Genomic DNA, 22,961 nt, shown 5'->3' on the forward strand with positions numbered 1-22,961 from the left:
TGAGAACTTGTGTTCAATCCTCAAAAGGCAGGTGAACACACAAAAACCCAAATTCTGACAAATTCCAAGCATTGATTAGGCAAGAATGGGCGGCCATCAGTCAGTATGTAGACCAGAAGTTGATTGACAGCATGCCAGGGCGATTTGCAGATGTCTTTTAAAAGAAAGGGTCAAGACTGCAAATAATGACACTCTGCATAAACTTAATGTAATTGTCAATAAAAGCCTTTGGCACTTATGAAATGCTTGTAATGTTACTTCACTATACCATAGTAACAACTGACATGAAGGTCTAAAAACACTGAAGCAGCAACTTTGTGAAAACCAATACTTGTGTCATTCTCATAACTTTTGGCCATGGCTGTAGACACAAATGATTCCCGGATCACTGAATGTCTTTGCCTTTTTTGTGTTGTGCTCATTACTATATGTCTCCCGCAGGTGCACGGCTTCCCCTTCTCTCTGAAATACAAGAGCCATCTGCAGAAGTCGGAGCAGAGAGCCATCGATATTGTCACTTATTTAATGGGACCTAATAAAAGGTGTGTGCTCCTCTAGTCCTCCCTCAGGGTTGGGTATGATTGGTCGACAGTTATCATGTCGATATGAGAATATCGGCCATATTGACATGCTCGGCGTGCCGACAGTGACCACGTCAACACACACCATATCTACATGGTTGGTGTGTCGACATGATGAACTGTCTACAACGGTCCTTGGCGGTCTAGCGGTGTCTTACCTTCTCCTGGTGACTGCAGCGGTTCCAGCGTCTTCTGCAGGGATCTGGCGGTCATGTGAGGATCAGTTCTGGTGGCGATGGCTATGCAGCGGCGTTCCGGCATTTTCTCCACTCTCCCTAATCCCTAACCTCCTCCTGCAGCCTAAGTCTGACCTTCCCGGCGGTGCCTAACCCTAACCGTTGGCATTCTCAAACTGTCGACACTCTGAGGATGTCGATGTGGTGCCGTCGACAGTTTAAACCATGTAAACATTCTAATGTCAACATTATGTTGTTGACATTATGACCGGATAGCGTCCCTCTTATATAGATACCTAATACTGTTTTCTCTTTCTTACAGATAATTATTGGGACTAGACGTGATACTGTGGGGCTTTATTTCTTATTTTTATGACATTTTTTTTTTTCTTAATTATTTAATTCTTATTAGAATGTCCCCAGGTACGGTAGGGCAGAATACACCTTGGGAAGGGGGAGACGCTGCAGATCTATTTAAATGTTTATAGAACCGTTCGTTGGCGGTGACTGACATCCCGGCTCCGGCTTTACACTGAGCGCTGATCCGGGTCATAATGTCCAATACGACCCTCTGTAGGAGGAGCAGCCAGTAACTGCTCTGTAATAACCGTCTCGCGTCAGTCTGGCACCGGCCAATTTATAGATTTGTATACACAATTGTCAGTGATACCTGGTACTTGTTATGTTTTGCAGAGAAGTTCTGCAGCTGAGCGTGGGGTCTTTCCTGTACACCCTGCGGAGCAACATACTGGACGTGACAAAGGGGACACCAGCCGCCGCGCAGCCCAGGTACCCAGGAAGTGTCCATGCGTGGGTTGCGCATCATGTGACCGCGCAGAGATTTCCCCCCAAACACCAAATGACGGATACGTCTCGCTCTAGGGGAGGAGACCTACACAGAAAGTTATTATAATAGTTGGTGTGGGTTATAATATCACTGAGGAATAAAGGGCAAAACTAGTCCTTATCTACTGTGTAGACGTATGTTGGCGACAGTTCGAAGGCTCGTGGACTGTTCAGACTCAGCAGGTGGCAAAATACTACGAGGAGACAGCGACCGCCTGTATTCTAGGTTATTACTCAGGCTGTGGTCTGATGGTTGTCTCTGCTTCTCTTCCCAGGAAGCTTTTCCTCTACGCCGCGCACGATGTGACCCTAATACCTCTGCTCATCGCCCTTGGGATCTTTGACCAGAGGTGGCCCCCGTATGCTGCTGACCTGACCTTCGAGCTATACCAGCACCAGCCCTCCAGGGAGTGGTTTGCCCGTCTTAACTACAATGGGGAGGTAAGTCAGACTTTACTTTTAGAGTATCTTTGTTTAAAGGGTTGTTCCCTTCAGGCGACCATGTGTTAAGCCAACTAGGAAGCCCCCTGTTGTGACTAGGAAGCCCCCTGTTGTGACTAGGAAGCCCCCTGTTACTTGCGTTTTGGGGAGCTCAGTCCATCTCTATTTCTTCAGTAGAGTTCTTTGGATCCTCTTACTTACAACCGCTGGAGATCTATGGCCGCCTTGTGGCGTACATGCTTGAAAATGGGCACCATGCTGTCCGAGCCCACTCTCTGCATTAAGAGAGGTTTCCCCTGTAGAAGGGGGGTATTCAGCATGGAATGGGTCTGATATACCGCCGGCGGTTCGATTCCCGTCAGCGGCAGCCCGACAGGAGCAGAGTGCGACGCAGCGGAAGCCCAACAGCGCTGGAAATCCCGATCGTGGATAGGTAAGTATCCACTAACCTAACCCCCCTAACCCTAACCCTCCTTAGGGGTGCCTAACCCTAACTTCCCTCCCCAAGTGCCTAACCCTAATCCGCCCCCTTCCCCGCTGCCTAACCCTAAGTCCCCCCCGGGGGTGCCTAACCCTCCCTCCCCCTAGCCTAACCCTCCCGGGGGGGTGCCTAACCCTAAGTCCCCCCCGGGAGCCCTAAACCTAACCCTCCCCCCCCGCGGCTGTCCACTCGCGGCGCCCGGCATCACTATGATCGTGATGCCGGGCGCCGGTCTCCCGGCGTCGGGGAAATGCGGGCGTCTACATCTAGACGCCCGGCATTTCACCCTTGCCGGGGTAAGACAGTCAGGAAGCCGGCTGCCGGTATATTGGCAGTCGGCTTCCCTTCAGCATTCCGTCCTCCAGCTGTTGTGGAACGACACAACCCAGTGTTCTCTGTAAAGTGCTGCGGAATATATGTGCGCTTATATAAATAACTAATAAGTATACCCTGCCACAGTATTTCTATTACAGAATGCTTAAACTATAGCAGGGGCATGCTGGGATGTGTAGTTCCAGAACAGCTGGAGGGCTGCATGTCGAATACCCCTATCCTATGTGTACGCGGCTGGTGTGACTCCAGTGGTTGAGCAGCAGGCTCCAGGTTTGGATCCAAGCAAATCCAGAGCTCGGAAGTTAGTAAGATCTATATTCTACACCATTCACAAGAACGCACCCGAGCCTCTGGCACAATAGCATTAATATACACAGACGGCCCCAAGCTGCTAAGTGTTTTACCGTAGACAGGACTATTATTGCAATGTTGTTTAGAAAATACAATAACCCCTTCCCACAAGCCCCCATCTCATGTCTTATCAAGGTCACCGTTGCACCAGTGAGTCTGGGGAAATCTGGGCCTTGGGATATTATCGCCACCAATGGGAGGGAAACAGTGCAGAATGTAAAGGGAATAACTGTCCCTGATAGTGCTGCTATAAAGAGGTGCACCACCAGATTTACATTATCCTCTCTCTACCAAATAATAAATGCAGCTGATTGGACAGCTGCCACGGTGAAGCCAATCCTAGTAGAGGTGTCCAAGCAAGGTGGGTGGGGGCTACTGTAGCAATAGATGACTGATAACATTGCTGAGGAGCACAGGAGTTGTGTGCGTGCCTGTGGGGAAGGGTGCAATAATCACATTAGAATCACTTTGAGCAACTATGGAAAACTGTATTTATTTTCCTATGTTTTCCTGCTTTCCCATGTATAATGCGTATAAAATAAAGGTATTTATACCAGCATGAAGCCCTATCTGCCCCATGGAGAAATAAATATAAATCTCAATTTAGTGGACCCCAGGAAGTGAGAGCGCTTTCTCCTGCCACGCCGGGGGAGTGAGACCTCTTTCTGTTGCCAATCGGGGGAATGGGACCTCCTTTCTTTAGCCTCTCCATTGGAGTGAGACCACTTTCTGACACCAGCCCGGTGGACTGAGACTGCTTTCTGAAGTCACCCCGGGGGAGGGAGACCTGTCACTCTCCGCACTACTAAAACCACTTTCTTACCGCTCCGGTGCCTGTCCAGGATAGCACAGAGGTCTGCTCACGCTGCACATCGCTCCCGGCTGGTGCTGAGGTCTCTCTGTGCTGCTCCTGCCCCGTCCGCTCAGTGTCCTGTTACTGAGCATGGAGATGGCTCTCCGCAGCCCTTTGCTCACGGCGTGTCTTCCCAGCATGATGGCGCACAGGCTGCACGCCAGAGTTCCCTCCTAAGCAACAGCATGGGCGCAGTTCTACTGCGATAGTAGGCTAATCCACTGCGATCGCAATGCAAACTCAGCACTACATAAGGACGCCCACTTTACCTTACACACATCTGTAATACTTAGCAGAATAGGGAAACCATCGGTAACATGGATCACCATCGCAGCCTCGCGCACACTTGCACAAGCCCTGAAATTTCTAACATCCACGCACGCTATCAGGCCTCAGACTGCGCATGGCATCGCAGTGGCTAACTTCTACTTCAGGGTCCATAGGTTCTACAGGGTTGACCTTGGGGTATAAGTTGGGAACCAAATCCGGGCACCACGCAGTTAAAGCTTTTAGCTCCCAGGATGCACTGGGTCCACTCTCCCTATAACCCCGCCCCCAAACCAGAGGCACCTCAGTTTAAGTTGGTGCCCGGCCGGAGGCGGGTCACCGTTAGCGCAGGGGGAGCTGATTAGCAGCCCCTAAGCTTTATTTTATATTTTTAGGGACAAAGTTTTTTCTATGGACTTTTGGACTCTTCAGAGCGGCAGCGTCGGACTGTCCATAGGACGTCTAAGCTGCCGCTCCGTCACCCCGCTGGCGCTGAGACGCCAGTACAGATCTGGGGATCTCAGCGGGACCCCAGAGTCTATACTAGCCGGACTCTGTGGGCGCCCAGGACTGCTGCCGGATTCACGGGGAGCAGGTAAGGTCGCGGATCACCACTTGCGGTGATCCGCGCATTTCCTGTGCCTCCGGTCTCCGGGTACAGACCGGAGGCGCCGGCAGTGGCGGCGGGCCCCCCATACCCCGTGTGTCCACTAGACCACCAGGGACTTAACGATCGGCGCAGGGAGCCAGCGTCCCGGGGGTTAATAGCCGGCCAGGGGAGCAAGCCTTGCCTATTACAGCGGCTCCTCCCCTCAGCTCAGCGCGCCTTTCAGTATTATAGTCTGGCGTCGCTGAGCTGCTTCCTCCGCGGGCCACACTTCTTCTGAGGTCTCCAGCGGCCATTTTCTATGTGCAGCAGCAGAGCTCCGGAGATGGCAGTGAGTCCAGTCCCCCTGCGTACCTCACCATCAGGTCAGTGTACACAGCGCTGTAGCCTTCCCAGACACTGAATCTGGGTAAGTTGAATGCAGTGTAATAGTGCAGTATATTATATGACATGTTTATGTATATATGTATATATCTGCATTGTATGTGACTTATGCTAGTGCTGACTGTCTGTACTTTATTCTCTCACCTGTCAGTATATATCTATCCCTTTACTTTATCTGCCCTAATACAGCTGTACTTAGGGTGGTTCTGAGACCTCACATTTATATACTTGTTAATAGTTGTGAGGTTTGTCACATACTGTTGCATGCTGCACGTTGCCATATTTTAGATGGAACTGTGTGTTGCATACGCTGAAAATGGGTCCCTGCAGCTAATTTTGGCATCAGTCAGGACCAGTATGGCGCTGCTTGATATTTCCGCCAAGCTTGGTCAGATATGTCTGACCAGGAGATAGAGCGTTATACTGCACCCATTTTTACTATCCTGCAAGCCATGTGCTGCAGGTGTTAGTGCGGAGGATTTGACTCATAAAGGGTTCTGTATGTGGCGTCATCTGGTGCCGGCCCCTTTCACGACCCCCTTGGGCGGTTTGTTTTCTCGGGATCCTCTCAATTGCGGATCACCGGGCGGGCCCCATTGTTGTACCTCACTTGGGGTTACTTCACCATACTGCCCTTTTCATCTCAGGGTATCTCGCAGTTTCTTGCACTCTTCCCCTGTGTGTGACACAGACTATAGCTCCCTGCAGGGGTTTTTCGCAGTATATGAATTCCCTCTGGTTCCACAATAGTCTGTCATTCCCCTTGCAGGGATTACCACAGCCACCCTGGGTGGATGTCGTTTTCTGCGAAACACAAATTGGCGTGGTTGACGCCCTGTGGTTACTTCCCAGTTGGCTCTGCCGTGAACTGGATACTGTTTTGGGCTCTTTCCCTCTTACACGGGGGAAGCCTATTTCAGGTATTATTATCCCTGCTTTAGGGCTGGTAGCAGGTCCATTCTGGTTAGAGTGAATGTTGACCTGCACCTGTATCATACACCCTCAGTCTAACATGCCTTCGGGTTCCCTGTTGCTGACTAGCGGGTGGATCGCATGGCGGGACTCTGGCTGTTGCCAGATACGAGGTATTACAACAGCGTTTGGCCTCCTGTCCCAAATTCCCTGAGGGTCATCACGAGCCCCTCTTGAGGTGGATGGGCGTGTTACTCGTCTGATTACAGACGTTACTACGCCTCCCATTCCTGCGTGGTCGGATTCTTCGGATCCGTAGGTGGTGACTCTGCCTGAAATAAGTATATTTGCTTTCAGGGGTTGTTACCCATCCTACCATGGCTATAGCATGGTTGGTTAATACTATTGCATACTGGGCTGATGCATTTGTAACGTTTTTTCCCCTCCAACACGTCTGGGGTTCAAATGTATTTGGTCGCTCACGTAATATATGCAGTTGTCATAGGCGGAAATGCCTATATTGGATACCAGTCTCCTAACTTTCAGAGTTCCAGCTGCGACTGTATCCTCCGTAATACCCTATGGCTGCACTTTGGGAATGCAGAGGTGTAGATACCATCTATAGGGTAAATCTTGTTTGGTCCTGACCTTGACAAGATTGTAGTAACATTGGCAGTATTACTAATGACAAGTTTACCGTCTTCAGCTATGCCCACTACAAGGCCTCAGACTAAGGCCCTCATTCAGAGCCGTACGCTCTGAGCAGAGCGCACGCTCTGAATGAGGGCCGGGCTCCATGAAAATGGAGCGTCCTCCTGGACGCTCGTATAGCTGTGGGTCACCACCCACAGGCTATACGAGCGTGCATTTTGATGGCCGCGATGGTCGTGACCATCGTGACCATCGAAATTGCGAGCCGGAGCCTGCGGTTGAGGTTTTCAACCGCAAGCTCCGGAGTGATTTTGGCTCTGTCAGGGCCAATATCACTCCCACTGACATCACTAGTGATGTCAGTGGGCCGGCTTTTGACGGGAGGCGTTCCCGTGGGAACGCCCCCGTCAGGGAGGCACGCCCCCGGAACGCCTACCAAAGGGGGCGTGCTGTCAATCAACATTGACAGCACGCCCCCTTTGATCGGACACAACGAGCGAAGGACTTTCCTTCGCTCGTCGCGTCTGGCGCATGCGCACGACGGAGCTCCCTCCGTCGTGCGCATGCTCAGTCCATAACATCGACCCACTTGCGAGCGGACAGCCGCTCGCGAGTGGGTCTGAATCAGGCCCTAAGTCTGTTAAGTCTTTTTGTCCTCTGGGTCAGCCTAAAGGTCTGTTTCTTCGTAGAACAACGGCCGACATATCCAGTACCGAGCAGGCCTGGACTGCCAGCCGATCCTGCTTCTGAACCTATGGATATATCTTCAGCCTGACGGGACAGGCCTACAACTGTGAGACACCGATTTTCTCAGTTCGCCCGGTACTAGTGTCAAGTTGCCGCGGCTACGTGGGTAGGAGGGTACGCCCTCTCTTTGCTCAGGCGGCCTCTTTACATGTGATGGTACGCGGCCCTTATTCAGACCTGATCAGGGCCTTACAAATCCAGAAAGCTATACAGTTGTTGCTGTAAGCAGAGCTAATTAGGCCATCCCCACTTTCTACTTCAGGGTCCATAGGGGTCCACAGGGTGACCTTGGGGTATAGCTGGATCCTCGGGCACCACGGAGTTAAAGCTTTTAGCTGCTCCCAGGATGCACTTGGGTCCAACCTCCCCTATACCCCGCCCCCGAGCCACAGGCACCTCAGTTTAAGATGGTGCCCGGCCGGAGTCGGGTCACCCTGCGGGGGGGTGGCTGCAGGAGCAGCCCCCTAAAGCTTTTTCTACTTCAGGGTCCATAGGGTATCCACAGGATACCTTGGGGTATAGGTGTGACGTCAGTCGCAGGGCACCAAAGAGTTAAGCTTTCAGCCTCCCAGGATGCACTAGGTCCCCCTCCTATACCCCGCCCCCGAGCCAAGGCACCTCAGTTTAGTTTGGTGCCCGGCCGGAGTCGGGTGCACCTGTTGGAGTGGGGGCTAGAAGAGCCCCTGAAGCTTATTCTTCATGCAGCTGTGGCTGCACAACTGGATGAACAGCATGGACAGTCAGTCCTGACGTCCATGCTGTCTTCCCTACACCCCGCCGGTACCAGAACGCCGGTACTGATCCGGGGATGCTGGTGGGCGTCTGGGGTCACAGCTAGCGGTGACCCCAGATGCTCCGGACCATGGCCGGATTCAAGGGGGACAGAGGTAAGCAGCGGGGTCCCGCGGTGGGTCCCCGCTGATCACATGGTCCTAAGTCCCCAGGCAGGGGGCTCCCTGGGGACTGGCTGCAGCGTGGAGCCAGGCGACCAACCTGCGCTTCCACTACCCCCTGGGACAGCGGACCGCAGCAGAGCGGTAGCGCTGCGGCGTCCCAGGGGTTAAATGCATGCCAGGGGAGCGCGCCTTCCCTGTCTCACAGCCGGCGCCTCCCCCGCTGCACACAGCCCTCTCTGCATGCTGCCGACTGGTCCTGTGGCAGCGCTCCTCCCCCAGGCCAGCCTCCTCTCTGCTCCTCGGCGGCCATCTTCTCCAGAACGCATGGTGAACGCTGCTGGAAGCGCTGGAAGGAAGCATCGTGGTCTGGGTCCCCCCGCATACCTCTCCTCCGCTGTGGTCAGGTCTGTGTATGCAGCGCTGTGTCCTACCAGGCCCTGTGTCTGTGTAGTTGAGTGATCAGCGCTGTTAGTGCAGGAATTGTTATTTTTCTGCATTGTATGTGACTGTGCTAGCGCTGCTGCCTGTAATCTTTTCTTCTCTAAACTGTCAGCTTTATTACTGTCCCTGTTCTTTCTGCTAAAGCCCTTGCGGTGCGGTGCTGCAGGGTGGTCTCTCGCCTATTTAATACTTAATTGGTGAGAGAGGTCACATACGTGGTGCCATCATGTCTGAAAGTGATTTTCCCCTCCGGCTACAGTGTACCACGTGCAAAGTACCGTTAGCGGAGGGGGAGGGTAGCGCGGAGGGCCTTTGCCAGCAGTGTTTGTCCATGGCGCGGCCTATTACGGTTACAGCACCGGTACAGGAGCCGCCCTGGGCTTGTTTCGCTCAGGCGTTAACAGCTTTAGTGGGCCAGTTAGCTCCGCAGCCCGCGTTTACTCCGATGGGTTTGTCCCAGCAGTCTGTGGTGTCGTCACCCATGCAGGGGTTCCCACGACAATTGGTGGTACCCCACAGTCTCCCTATTTCCCCGCTCCCGGGTTCTCAGGAGCCAGCGTGGGTTAACTCCCTGACGAGTTCTGTACAGCACTTGTCGGATGTGTTGCAAGGGGAGTCTGTGATGCGGCCTCATAAAAGGCCGGTGGCGTCTCTGTCCGCTCCTTATGAGGATGACGAAGGGACGTCTGATGATGGGGAGATTCTAGATCCTTACGATCAGGAACCTCTCCATACTAAGGACGCTGATGCTAAGTCCAAAGTATATATTCCTGGACTTATTCGGGTGGTCCGCACAGCCTTGGTGATTGAGGACGAAGTTCCCCCAGCGGCTAAATCTAAGTATGCCTTTTTCAAAGATGTGAAGGGCGATGCCACAGTCTTTCCTCTTTCGGGTCAGTTGGTGGACCATTTAGAGGAGGCGTGGAAACAACCTGGCAAAAGATACCAGCCGCAGAGACGCCTGGCGGTGGCTTATCCGTTCGCGGATAATTATTTTGCGAAGTGGGAATCCCCTCCACAGGTGGATTCTCACGTGACCCGTCTTGTCCGTAGTGCCACATTGCCGATGCCATCCATGTCCTCCCTTAAGGATGCTACGGACCGCAAGGTAGAAATCTGCCTGAAGTCCGCTTATTCCCTTGCAGGGGGGGCAGCACGGCTGGCTATGGCCATTTGCTGGGTTGCCAGAGCGATGGAGCGCTGGGCGGATTCATTAGAGGCTTCTTTTGAATCCGACTGTCCGGCCGATCAGGCGGAGTTGATTGGCAATCTCCGTGATTCGGCCACCTACATCAACGAGGCGGCTCTAGACATTAGTACTCTGGTGTCTAGAATTTCTTCAGCAGCGGTAGCTGCTCGTCGCACCTTGTGGCTGCGATCCTGGAAGGCGGACGCAGATTCCAAGAAAGGTCTGGAAGCGTTGCCGTTTACCGGAGAAGTTCTCTTCGGTCCGGATCTGGATAAGATTGTGGCCACGCTGGCGGCAGCCAAATCTGCCTGTCTCCCGTCGGCCGCTGCTCCTTCTGGTTCGGGACCATCGTCCTTTCGGTCATCTAGGGCCCAGGGCAGGCCCAAACCACAGTCGTTTCCTCGACAGGCTGGCCCTAAGAAATCGGTCAAGCCCCGGAAGCAGGCATGGAGTACCAGACGTCCGGCCCCCAAGCCAGATGACAAGCCTGCGGCCTGACGGTCCGGGCCTCCCTTTGGGGGATCCCAGGGTGGGAGGCCGCCTGCTACAGTTCGCCCAGTGTTGGTCGACCACTACGACAGACACTTGGGTTCTGGAGGTGGTTTCCCACGGATACGCCCTCTCCTTCCGGCACAGACCCCCGGCTCGCTTCTTCACCACGGGTCTCCCATCAGACCGGAACAAGGCTACGGAGCTGCGGAAGGTATTGCACACTATGCTCCAGGCTGGAGTTATAGTGGCGGTTCCATTCTCCCAGAGGGGCCAGGGTTTCTATTCAAATCTATTTTTGGTACAGAAACCCAATGGGTCATATCGTCCGATTCTCAACCTCAAAGCACTCAACAAGTCTTTGCGGGTCCCGAAGTTTCGGATGGAGACCCTACGGTCCATCATTCTGGCGCTGGAACCTGGGGACTACTTGGTGTCATTGGACATACAGGACGCTTACCTGCATGTCCCTATTCTTTGGCGCCATCAACAGTTCCTCAGGTTTGCAATCAGCAGCGACCACTTCCAGTTTCGGGCGTTACCTTTTGGCCTGGCAACAGCACCACGTGTTTTCACCAAGGTGATGGCGGTCATGGCGGCTTCTCTGCGGCTGCAGGGAGTCCGCATGTTGCCGTATTTGGACGACCTGTTATTGGTGGCAGGATCTCCAGAGCTCCTGTTACGCCACTTGGACCTGACCATTGCACTGCTGCAACGGCACGGCTGGCTAATCAACTGGCAGAAGTCCACTCTAATCCCGTCTCGGAGGATTCTGCATCTTGGAGCCTTATTGGACTCGGGACAGCAAAGGATCTTCGTGACGGAGGACAAGATCTCTGCTTTACAGTCAAGGGTGCGCAGTTGTCTGCACAGCCGCCGGGTGTCCTTACACTTGGCGATGAGGTTACTGGGCTCCATGGTGTCGGTGTTCGACATGGTGGAATACGCCCAGTTTCACTCCAGACCTCTGCAGCACCTGATCCTGTCCAAGTGGAACGGGCTGACTCAGTCTCTGAAGTCCCAGACGATTGTGCTCACCCAGGAGGTTCGCCTGTCCCTTACGTGGTGGTTACAGACGACCCACCTCAACAAGGGACGTCCGTTCTGGGTTCCAAATTGGGTCCTGTTGACAACGGACGCCAGTCTTCGGGGCTGGGGAGCAGTTTCGGGTCCACACTTGTTCCAGGGCAGGTGGACGCCGACAGAAGCGGAGCTTCCAATAAATATCTTGGAACTCCGTGCGGTCTTCAATGCTCTCCAGCAGGCACAGCGGTTTCTCCAGGGTCGCCCGGTGCAGGTCCAGTCGGACAACGCTACCACCGTGGCCTACATAAACAGGCAAGGAGGAACTCGCAGTCGGGCGGCTCTCGTAGAGGTCTCTCGGATCCTGGTTTGGGCGGAGCGCAATCTTCCGGCCATATCAGCGGTCTTCATCCCGGGAGTGCTCAATTGGGAGGCGGACTTTCTAAGTCGCCAGGACGTTCATCCGGGGGAATGGTCCCTGCACCCGGACGTTTTTCAACTACTGGTGGACAGGTGGGGTCTTCCAGAAATCGACCTCATGGCGTCCCGGCACAACAACAAGTTGCCGGTGTACGGGTCTCGCACAAGAGACGAAGGGGCGTCTCTGGTGGATGCTCTGTCCGTCCGGTGGACGTTCCGGTTCGCATACCTGTTCCCTCCGGTCTCCCTTCTTCCACGGGTAATCCGGAAATTCAAACAGGAAGGAGGGACGCTCCTGTTGATAGCTCCCGCGTGGCCCAGACGGCACTGGTTCTCAGACCTTCAGGGTCTGTCCGTGGACATTCCTCTGCGGTTGCCGCTACGACCGGACCTTCTGTCTCAGGGTCCTTGCCTTCACCCGGACCTGACTCGGCTGTCTTTGACGGCGTGGCTGTTGAGACGGCCATGCTGAGGTCCCGGGGGTTTTCCAGCTCGGTGGTGCGGACCATGTTACGAGCTCGGAAACCGTCTTCCGCGAGGATATACCATCGCGTGTGGCATACGTTCTTCCAGTGGTGTCGACCGAGAGGTTATGCACCGCGGGAGTTTCGTCTGTCTCGGATTCTCGCCTTCCTGCAAGCGGGACTAGATCATGGGCTTCGCCTTGCTTCTTTGAAGGTACAGGTTTCGGCCCTATCTGTCTGGTTTCACCGTAGGATTGCTACAATCCCGGATGTGCGCACCTTTATGCAGGGTGTTCTCCGCATTCAGCCGCCCTTTGTTCCACCTGTGGCGCCTTGGGATTTGGCTGTGGTCCTGAGGGCTCTCCAAGGACCGCCGTTTGAACCACTGGGCTCAGTGGATCTTAAATGGCTAACAGCTAAGACTGTTTTCCTTCTGGCCATTGCTTCGGCCAGACGTGTTTCTGAGTTAGGGGCTCTTTCTTGTAGACCCCCTTTCTTGGTTTTTTATGGGAACAGGGCAGTGCTCCGCACTCGGCCCGAGTTTCTTCCCAAAGTTGTTTCCCAGTTTCATATTAACGAGGAAATAGTTGTTCCGGCCTTTAACTCACCGGGTCTTTCCGTGGGTGAGGCCTCTTTGGATGTTGTGCGGGCCTTAAGGACTTATGTTGACCGCACTTCTTCGTTTAGGAAGTCGGACGCTTTGTTTGTCCTCTTTGGCTTCCGTAAAAAGGGTTGGCCTGCTTCAAAGCAAACTTTGGCAGCCTGGATCCGTATGGCTATTTCTGAAGCTTATCTTCATGAAGGCCTACCGGTCCCTCCTTCTCTGAAGGCTCATTCCACTAGGTCTGTGGGTCCTTCGTGGGCAGCTCGACGTGGTGCCTCGGCAGTTCAGATCTGCAAGGCTGCTACGTGGTCTTCTGTCCATACCTTCGTGAGGTATTACAGGTTTGACACCTTCGCCTCTCAGGATGCTTCCTTCGGGCGGCGGATTCTCCTTTCTGCACAGGAGCGTCCCCACCCTTAAAGGATACTGCTTTGGGACATCCCCAAGGTATCCTGTGGATACCCTATGGACCCTGAAGTAGAAAATATGAGATATGGTAAGAACTTACCCTTGTTATCTCTATTTCTACGAAGTCCATAGGGTTCCACAGGACTCCCGCCCTGTCGCACCTGTGCTGCAGATGGGCTTTGCTCTGGTCACCGGTTTTCCGTCTCCCTCTGGTGAGAATGTGATTCTTGTATGTGTCCAGATCTTTGTTCTCTCTCTTCCTTCTCCTCCTCCGGCCTATGGCTTGGTAACTAACTGAGGTGCCTTGGCTCGGGGGCGGGGTATAGGAGGGGGACCTAGTGCATCCTGGGAGGCTGAAAGCTTAACTCTTTGGTGCCCTGCGACTGACGTCACACCTATACCCCAAGGTATCCTGTGGAACCCTATGGACTTCGTAGAAATAGAGATAACAAGGGTAAGTTCTTACCATATCTCATATTTTATTTAACTAGGTTAAATTTATTTTTACTATAGTTTTGTTCTCCAGAGCGGCAGCGCTGGGCTGTCTGTACAGACGCCCACGCTGCCGCTCCTTCTCCCTGCTGGCGCCGCGACGCCAGCACTGAACTGGGGACCGCGGCGGGGGAAGCCAGAGTCTGTACTAGCCGGACTCTGGTTTCCCCCGGTACTGCTGCTGGAAGACGCTGGGGAGCTTAAGGTAAGCCGCGCACCGCTGATTAGCGGCGGTGCGCAGGTAATGCCTTTTATATGCAGTCCCATGCCCCCGGTCTAGGGGACAGACCGGGGGCGCTAGCGGTGGCGGCAGGCCCCCCCTCTATCGGAGGCATACCCCGTCAGACCACTAGACCACCAGGGTAAATTAAGCGGCAAGCGGGATGCCGCAACCTTGGGGGTTAAATATGCTAGCCAGGGGAGGAAGCCTTCCTTCCTCCCCTCAGCTCAGCGCGCCTTTCAGCTCGGAGTCTGGCGTCGCTGAGCTGCAGCTACTCGGCCACTCCTCCTCTGAGGTCTCCAGCGGCCATTTTCTTACTGGCAGCGCAGATCTTCAGGGAGCACGCGGACCGGTCCCCCTGTCTACCTCTCCCCCGACATGGACAGTGTACACAGCACTATAGCCCTCCCAGACACGAATCTGGGAGGTTGATTGTAGTGGAAAGGTGCAGTGAGTATATCTTCCTGCATGGTATGTGACTTTTGCTAGTGCTGCTGTCTGTGTCTTTTTTCTACTTACTGTCAGCCTGTACCTATCCCTTTCCTTCTCCTACAAGCCCTACAGGTGTGCGGGGGAAGGGTGTTTCTACTGACCTCACCTATATAGATCACGTATTTGTGAGGTCCGTCACATACAGTTGTGTGCTACACGGTGCCATATTGTGGGCTGTTGTTCAGCACACGGGTGAGTGCGCACGTTTTCTTCCTAAGTCATGTCTGAGGAGGAGATTGAGCACTCCGGGGCTCCGGCATTGTTCTCCTGCAGGCGCTGTTCTGCAGGAGTGGATAGGGAGGATTTGTCACAGGACGGCCTGTGCGGACGGTGCCAGGCGGTCCCTGGTACGTCTAAACCTCCCATGTCGCAGGAGCCACCATGGGTGATGTTTTCCCAGGTGCTGGTGTCCATCGCGGACAGTCTGTCGGTCCCGACTGCCGCCCCTACAAGGGCGTTGCCCCAGCCTGCCATCCCCCATTCCCCGGGTGTCCCACAATTATTGCAGACTCCCCCGGGGTCTCAGCCTGTTGGTCCCTATGCGGGGTTGCCAATGTATATTCAGTCCACCCCTGTGGCACAGCCGGCTGTGGTGCCGTTTCAGGCTCCTGTGACAGCTCCTCCACCCTGGGTGGATGCGCTTTCCCACACTGTCCAAGATTTGGCGGCAGCATCTTCGGCTTTTCAGTCGATGTTGCGCAGTGACGTGCCCTCCAGGGCGTCTAAACACTCAGTCATGGCACAGGCTGCGCATCTTTCGGATTCTGAGGGGTCCTCGGATGATGGTGAGCTGCAGGATGACTCAGCCTCAGATGCCTCAGTCCAGGAGGTAGACACTAAGTCTTCCATCAATGTGCGGGCTCTGGTTAAGGCGGTGCGGGCCATTCTTCTGATTGAGGATGAGGCACCCGCTCCCAAGTCAAGGTATCCTAGTTTTAAAAAAGCTAAGGTTACTTCTACAGCGTTCCCCTTGTCTGATCAGTTGACTGATCACATGGCGGTGGCCTGGCAGACGCCCAGTAAGCGTTTCCTGCCACAGAAACGCTTGGCGTCCAATTATCCATTCCCGGAAGCGCATTGTAAGAAATGGGAAACTCCGCCTGCAGTCGATTCCCATGTAACACGCCTCATTAGGAGTGCTACTTTGCCATTGCCGTCTATATCCTCGCTGAAGGATCCTACGGACAGGAAGGTGGAGACTTGTCTAGTCTATTTATTCTCACTCAGGGGCTGTAGCCCGGCCGTCCATGGCCATCTCCTGGGTGACCAAGGCCATTGAGGGGTGGGCCAACGCCTTGGAGGACACGTTTACGGATGAATCTCCGGACGTCCAGAGGGCGTTGTTAGGACAGATGAGAGATGCCGCCTCCTACATTGGAGAAGCATCTTTGGATGCTAGCCTGTTGACCTCTAGGGCTTCGGCGGCAGCAGTGTCTGCTCGTAGATCCTTGTGGTTGCTGTCTTGGAGAGCAGACGCGGATTCAAAGAAAGGCTTGGAGGCCTTACCTTTTAATGGGGAATTACTATTTGGTCCGGACCTGGACAAAATAGTAGATACCCTGGCAAAATCCAAGTCAGCCTTCCTCCCTTCAGCTACTACACCTGCTAAGGTCCGGAGCTCGGCGTTTCGTTCCTTTCGGTTTCAGGGCAAGGCAAAGGGTCAGTCCTTCCCGAGGCAGTCTGCACCCAAGACCGCCTCAAAGCCAAAGAAGCAAGCCTGGAGTGCTAGGCGCCCTTCTTCCAAGCCAGAAGATAAGCCTTCTGCGTGATGGGACGGGCCTCCCTCTGGGGGACCCCAGAGTGGGAGGCCGACTTCTTCAATTCGCCCAGTGCTGGCACAATACCACCACGGATGCCTGGGTGCGAGAAGTGGTCTCCCGGGGGTACGCCCTGTCTTTTCGGCACAGGCCGCCTTGCCAGTTTTTTTGCACAAGTCCTTCTCAGGACAAAACCAAGGCCTTGCAGGTTCAGGAAGCCATAGAGGCCTTGCTGACGGCGGGGGTCATTATACCCGTACCACAGTCTCAACGTGGGATGGGGTATTACTCTACGCTGTTTCTGGTGCAGAAACCCAATGGCTCTCATCGCCCCATCCTCAATTTGAAGTCCCTGAACAGGTTTCTCAGGGTTCCCAAATTCAGGATGGAAACTTTGCGTTCCATCATACTGGCGATGGAACCGGGGGATTATATGGTCTCCCTGGATATCCAGGACGCCTACCTCCATGTGCCTATAGCAACATCGCACCAACGGTTTCTGCGGTTTGCTATTCTCCACAACCACTACCAATTCAGGGCTCTACCCTTTGGTCTCTCCACGGCACCAAGGGTATTTACCAAGGTGATGGCGGTCATGGCGGCTCACCTTCGGAGCCAGGGGATACGGTTGCTACCGTATCTAGACGACCTCTTGCTGGCAAGCTCCCCGGAGGTACTGATCCAGCATCTCCACCTGACGGTCGCTTGTCTACAGGCGCACGGCTGGTTGATCAACTGGAAGAAATCCTCCCTCATCCCATCACAACGGATGGTTCATTTGGGGGCCCTGCTGGACTCTCGTCAGCAACGGATTTTTCTGACTCCAGAGAAGGTCTCCTCCTTACAGCTGCGGATTCACAGTTGTCTGAGCAGTGGCAGAGTGTCGGTGCACTCAGCGATGAGAGTTTTGGGGTCCATGGTGTCGGCATTCGACATGGTGGAGTTTGCCCAGTTCCATTCCAGGCCCTTGCAGGGGCTGATTCTTTCGGAATGGAACGGATTGCCACACAGGATCCGCTCTCAGATCCTGGTGTTGTCCTCGGAGGTGCGTCTGTCCCTAGCCTGGTGGCTGCAGACAGCTCATCTCCTGGAGGGGCGCCCCTTTTGGATCCCGGAATGGGTTCTGCTCACAACAGATGCCAGTCTCCGGGGTTGGGGGGCGGTGACAGGCTCCTTGTCAGTTCAGGGTTGTTGGTCGGCGGAGGAAGCGAATCTTCCCATCAACATCCTGGAACTGCGGGCAGTATACAGAGCCCTGCAGTCGTCCGGCACCGCTCTTCACGGAAGGGCCGTTCAGGTGCAGTCAGACAACGCCACCACGGTGGCGTACATCAATCACCAGGGAGGGACTCGCAGTCGAGCTGCGATGTCGGAGGTGTCCCGCGTCCTGGCTTGGGCGGAGCGCTATCTTCCAGCTCTCTCGGCAGTTTTCATCCCAGGAGTCCTCAAGTGGGAGGCAGACTTCCTCAGCCGTTACGATGTGCATCCCGGGGAATGGTCACTTCATCCAGAGGTATTCCAACTACTCGTGGACAAGTGGGGGCTGCCAGAGCTGGACCTGATGGCGTCCCGTCACAATCACAAGCTGCCTGTGTAAGGGTCAAGGACAAGGGACGCAGGCGCAAGTCTGATAGACGCGCTGTCGGTGAAATGGCTGTTTCAACTGGCTTACTTGTTCCCTCCGATATCTCTGCTGCCTCGGGTCCTGCGCAAGTTCAAACAGGACGGAGGCACACTGATCCTGGTGGCCCAGAAGGCCGTGGTACTCCGATCTGCGGAGCATGTCCATCGACGCTCCGTACCTCCTACCTCAACGGCGGGACCTGTTGTCTCAGGGGCCCTGTCTTCACCCGGATCTGGGTCGACTATCTTTGACGGCGTGGCTCTTGAGACAGCCATCCTGAGGTCTCTGGGCTTTTCTAGCTCCGTTATTACCACCATGCTGAGGGCGCGCAAGCCTGCTTCCGCGAGGATCTATCACAGAGTGTGGCACACTTACTTTCAGTGGTGCGAGGCCAGAAACTATGATCCCCAGGTGTTCCGGGTTTCGCGTATTCTGGCTTTCCTTCAGTCGGGTTTGGATTTAGGATTACGTCTTTCTTCACTGAAGGTACACGTGTCTGCTCTGTCGGTGTGGTTCCAGCGCAGGATCGCTGCTATGCCGGACGAACACACCTTTTTCCAGGGTGTTTTGAGAATCCAGCCTCCCTTTGTGCCACCTGTGGCCCCGTGGGATTTGGCGGTGGTTCTTCGGGCCTTACAGGGTCCTCCTTTTGAGCCCTTGGAGTCAGTGGAGCTCAAGTGGCTAACTTTTAAAACTGTTTTCCTCTTGGCAATTGCTTCTGCCAGGAGAGTTTCAGATTTGGGGGCGCTTTCTTGTCGTCCCCCTTTTCTGATTTTTCATCAGGACAGAGCGGTGCTTCACACTCGTCCTGATTTCCTGCCTAAGGTGGTTTCCAGGTTCCACATTAATCAGGAAATTGTTGTACCAGCCTTTCAGTCACCTGATCTTTCGGCTGGGGAGACTTCCTTAGACGTTGTCCGGGCACTCCAGGTTTATGTGGACCGGACTAGTTCTGTGAGGAAGTCGGATTCTTTGTTTATCCTCTTTGGTTTTCACAAGAGAGGTTGGCCTGCCAACAAACAGACTCTAGCCCGTTGGCTTCGTTCTGTTATTATTGAGGCTTATATGCAGGAGGGTTTACCTGTTCCAGCCTCTGTTAAGGCTCATTCCACTCGGTCCGTGGGCCCTTCTTGGGCTGCTAGCCGTGGCGCCTCTGCTGTTCAGCTCTGTAAGGCGGCCACCTGGTCTTCCATTCAGACCTTTTTGAGGTTCTATGCGTTTGACACCTTTGCCTCTCAGGATGCATCCTTTGGGCGCCGGGTTCTCCTATCAGCATAGGAGCGTCCCCGCCCTTAGTTGGACTGCTTTGGGACATCCCCAAGGTCACCCTGTGGACCCCTATGGACCCTGAAGTAGAAAACAAGAGATATGGTAAGAATTTACCTTTGTTATCTCTGTTTCTACGAAGTCCATAGGGTCCACAGGGCACCCGCCCTGACGCACCTGGCTTCATATGGGCTCTGTGACTGGTCACCGGTTTTCCGTCTCCCATTTCTGTGAGTATGGTTCTTGTGTGTTCCAGTCTTCCTTCTCTCTGTTTCGTCTCCTCCTCCGGCCTGGGCTGCTTACAAACTGAGGTGCCTGTGGCTCGGGGGCGGGGTATAGGGGAGGTTGGACCCAAGTGCATCCTGGGAGCAGCTAAAAGCTTTAACTCCGTGGTGCCCGAGGATCCAGGATCCAGCTATACCCCAAAGTCACCCTGTGGACCCTATGGACTTCGTAGAAACAGAGATAACAAAGGTAAGTTCTTACCATATCTCTTGTTATCTCAGCGAGGGACTGGTTGTTCTGCTTTCTTTCTGGTGCGGTGGCTGAATGGTCCTCTTTGGCCTATTCTCTGTCTCAATTCCCTGAACCAGTTCTTAAAGCTACCTGGGCTCAGGAGGAAATCCCTATGCTCTATCATATGATGTTTGGAACCTGGGGACTTTATGGTATCACTGGATATACAAGACGCGTGCCTACGGGTACTTACAGAGACCTTTCATCAGCATGGGCTGAGGTTTGCTGTATCACAGCAACACTTAAAATTTTTCGGGCTCTGCCTGTTGGGACTGTCCTCAGCCCCACAGGGGTTTACCAGCGTTTTGGATTTTCTGACAGTTCTCCTGTTCAGTATATCCCAATGCTCCTGTACCTGGACGGCCTCCTGCTCGTAGCGGGATCACCGGGGTACTTTACAGCCAGGTCAGGATGACCATGGCTTCTTCAGGGTGCGGGCGTTTAATCAACAGGGAAAAAGTCCTCCCTGCATCCCTCTCTGGGTATTCTTCATCTAGGAGCCCTGCTGGATTCTCAGAATCTGAGAATTCTTCTGGCGTAAGACGGAATCTCCACTCTTCCATTAGGAATACATGGATGTCTACGCAGTCGACATATGTCTTTACACTCTGGGATGCATGGTCAAATATTCAGTGTCTGCCTTTGGAAGGGTGGAATGGGCTCAGTTCCATTCCAGGCCTTTCCATAATTGGCTCATCTCCAGATGGAACAAGTTTTTTTTCTGTCGGATCACTGTTCAAACAATGATGCTCTCTCCGGAGGCAAGTCGGTCCCTGTCCGGGTGGCTATGGCCATCTTGTCCAGGGTATTCTTTGCTATGGACAGTGTCTGATTCGCATCCATTTCAGTGCAGTTGGACGTCTGTCGATTCCACCCTGTCAATTAACTTGTTGGAACTTTAGCCTGTCTTGGGCCTTCACTCTGGCATAACTTTAGTTTCCCGGTGAACCTGAAAAGGTTCAGTCCGACAGGGTCAAGACAGTGGCTTCCTTTTTAGCAACACTGTTCGTTGGGTGGCAGTGGCAGGTATGTCACACATTCGGACATAGTCCCAGGGTCTCCTCCCGTCCATCTCGGCAGCGTTCATTTCAGGAGCTCTCCATTGGGAAGTGGGAGTCCTCAGCCGTCACGACGTGCATCCCGGGGACTAGTCTCTTCCCCAAGAGAGGTTTCAGCTACTGGTGAGCAGGGGGGCCCCCCTGAGGTGACCTTCATGGCCTTCTGACTTTATCACACTATGGTGTTACAGTCCAGCTCTGGGGATTCTGAAGCAACCTTCAGTGACTCTTTGTCGGTGAAGTGGTCCTTCCACTTTGTGTACCTGTGTTCTCCGGTCTCGCTTCTTCCTCAAGGTCTTTGGAAGTGTTTCAATCGGAGATGCTTTCCTGCTGGTGGCTCCTGGTTGCCCCAGATGTCAGGGGTACTTGGATTTTCGGAGTCTCTCCATCGATACTCCATTCCTGATGCTTCACTGCCCGGACCTGTTGTCTCAGGGTCTTTGGTTTTGCCTTGGACCTGGGTCGTTTGTCTTTGACTGCGTCCCTACAGTGGTCTTACGGCTTCCCTGGCTTTGTCATCGTTGGAATGATAGAGCACATAGATCAGCTTTTGCTGGGACCTACCACAAACTGTGGCAGCCATAATTCTTATGGTATTGTACCTGTCGATACGATCCTCCGGTGTCCACTCTGGTATCCAGTTCATCCTTTGGAGTGTTTTCTGGATTATGTCTCCATTTGTCCTCCCTAGGGACTCCTTGGGAGTTAGTAGTGGTTCTTCGTTCCCTCTGGGGACAGTCAATGGAACCGCTGGTTGTAATAGCCATTACATGGTCTATTGCTTAGGCTCTCTCTTTCTCTCAGGGTGTTTATATCAACCAGGAGAGTGTCTGAATTGGGAGCGTTCTCATGTGGCTCCCTCTTCTGGAGGGTATCATGTCAGGGTGTGAGTTGCTCTCGCCCTGTGTTTCTTCTTAAAGTGGTTTTTAGGTTCAATATTATTCTGGAACTTATGGTACGGCCATTCAGTCCCCAGTCCTCCCAGCTGGTGTGGCCTCATTGACTGTGGGCCGGCCTCTTTGGATTCATGTGATCCGTTCAAGTTCCTTATGGAAATCGGACTCCTTATTGGTGGTCTGAGATTTCTGGTTTTCACAGGAAAGGGTGGCTGGCCTATAACCAAATGTTGGCTGGATGGCCTCGTATGTCTTCCTCAGGGGCCTATGGGTAGGCCTTTCTGTTGTTGATGCTTGTTTTTTCTCGGGCCATGTAACCCTCGTGGGCGGCTTGCTGTGGCGCCTCGGCTGTTTTGCCTTACTAGGTGGCCACGTGGTCTTCTGTCCACACCTTTTTAAGGTTCTAGGCATTGGTTTCCTTTGCCTCTTAGGATGCTTCCTTTTTGGCGACGGATTCTCCTCTCAGCACAGGAGCGTCCCCATCCTTGGTTGAACTGTTTTGGGACATCCCCAAGGTCAACCCTGTGGACCCCCTATGGAACCTGAAGTAGAAAACAAGAGATATGGTAAGAACTTACCTTTGTTATCTCTGTTTCTCCGAAGTCCATAGGGTCCACAGGGCACCCGCCCTGACGCACCTGGCTTCATATGGGCTGTGTGGCTGGTCACCGGTTTTCCGTCTCCCATTTCTGTGAGTATGGTTATTGAGTGTTCCAGTTTTCTCTCTCTTTTTCTCTCCTCCTCCGGCCTTTGGCTACTTACAAACTGAGGTGCCTCTGGCTTGGGGGTGAGGTTATAGGGAGAGTGGACCCAGTGCATCCTGGGAGCTAAAAGCTTTAACTGGTGGTGTCCGGATTTGAGAAACAGAGATAACAAAGGTAAGTTCTTACCATATCTCTTGTTTTATGCACAGCCCTGCAAAGGCATTCAGACGCACTGGCACATCTGCGTTTCCCCGATCACCTCCTTCCCCGTCACCCCCCTTATACCGCACTTCCTGTCAATCACTCTGCGATGGGTCTGCATCGCAGTTCCGATCGCAGTGGCCGGTAAGCGCACTGCGAAGCATACGCATG

General features: G+C 53.7%; 1 protein-coding gene across 3 annotated transcripts in view; it reads left to right on the forward strand.

Moving 5' to 3' along the window:
* ACP6 (acid phosphatase 6, lysophosphatidic) overlaps positions 1-22,961 on the forward strand; it is a 71,105-nt gene that overhangs the window by 42,806 nt on the left and 5,338 nt on the right. For all 3 annotated transcript variants that reach the window (XM_088472556.1, XM_088472553.1, XM_088472554.1), the window contains exons 8-10: positions 442-542; positions 1,451-1,546; positions 1,879-2,044. In XM_088472556.1, the coding sequence (XP_088328682.1) occupies positions 442-542; positions 1,451-1,546; positions 1,879-2,044 (363 nt within the window). The remainder of the gene's footprint in view (positions 1-441; positions 543-1,450; positions 1,547-1,878; positions 2,045-22,961) is intronic.

This window comes from Taudactylus pleione, unplaced genomic scaffold (assembly GCF_031769625.1).
Source record: "Taudactylus pleione unplaced genomic scaffold, aTauple2 ptg000126l, whole genome shotgun sequence".
Lineage (NCBI taxonomy): Eukaryota > Metazoa > Chordata > Amphibia > Anura > Myobatrachidae > Taudactylus > Taudactylus pleione.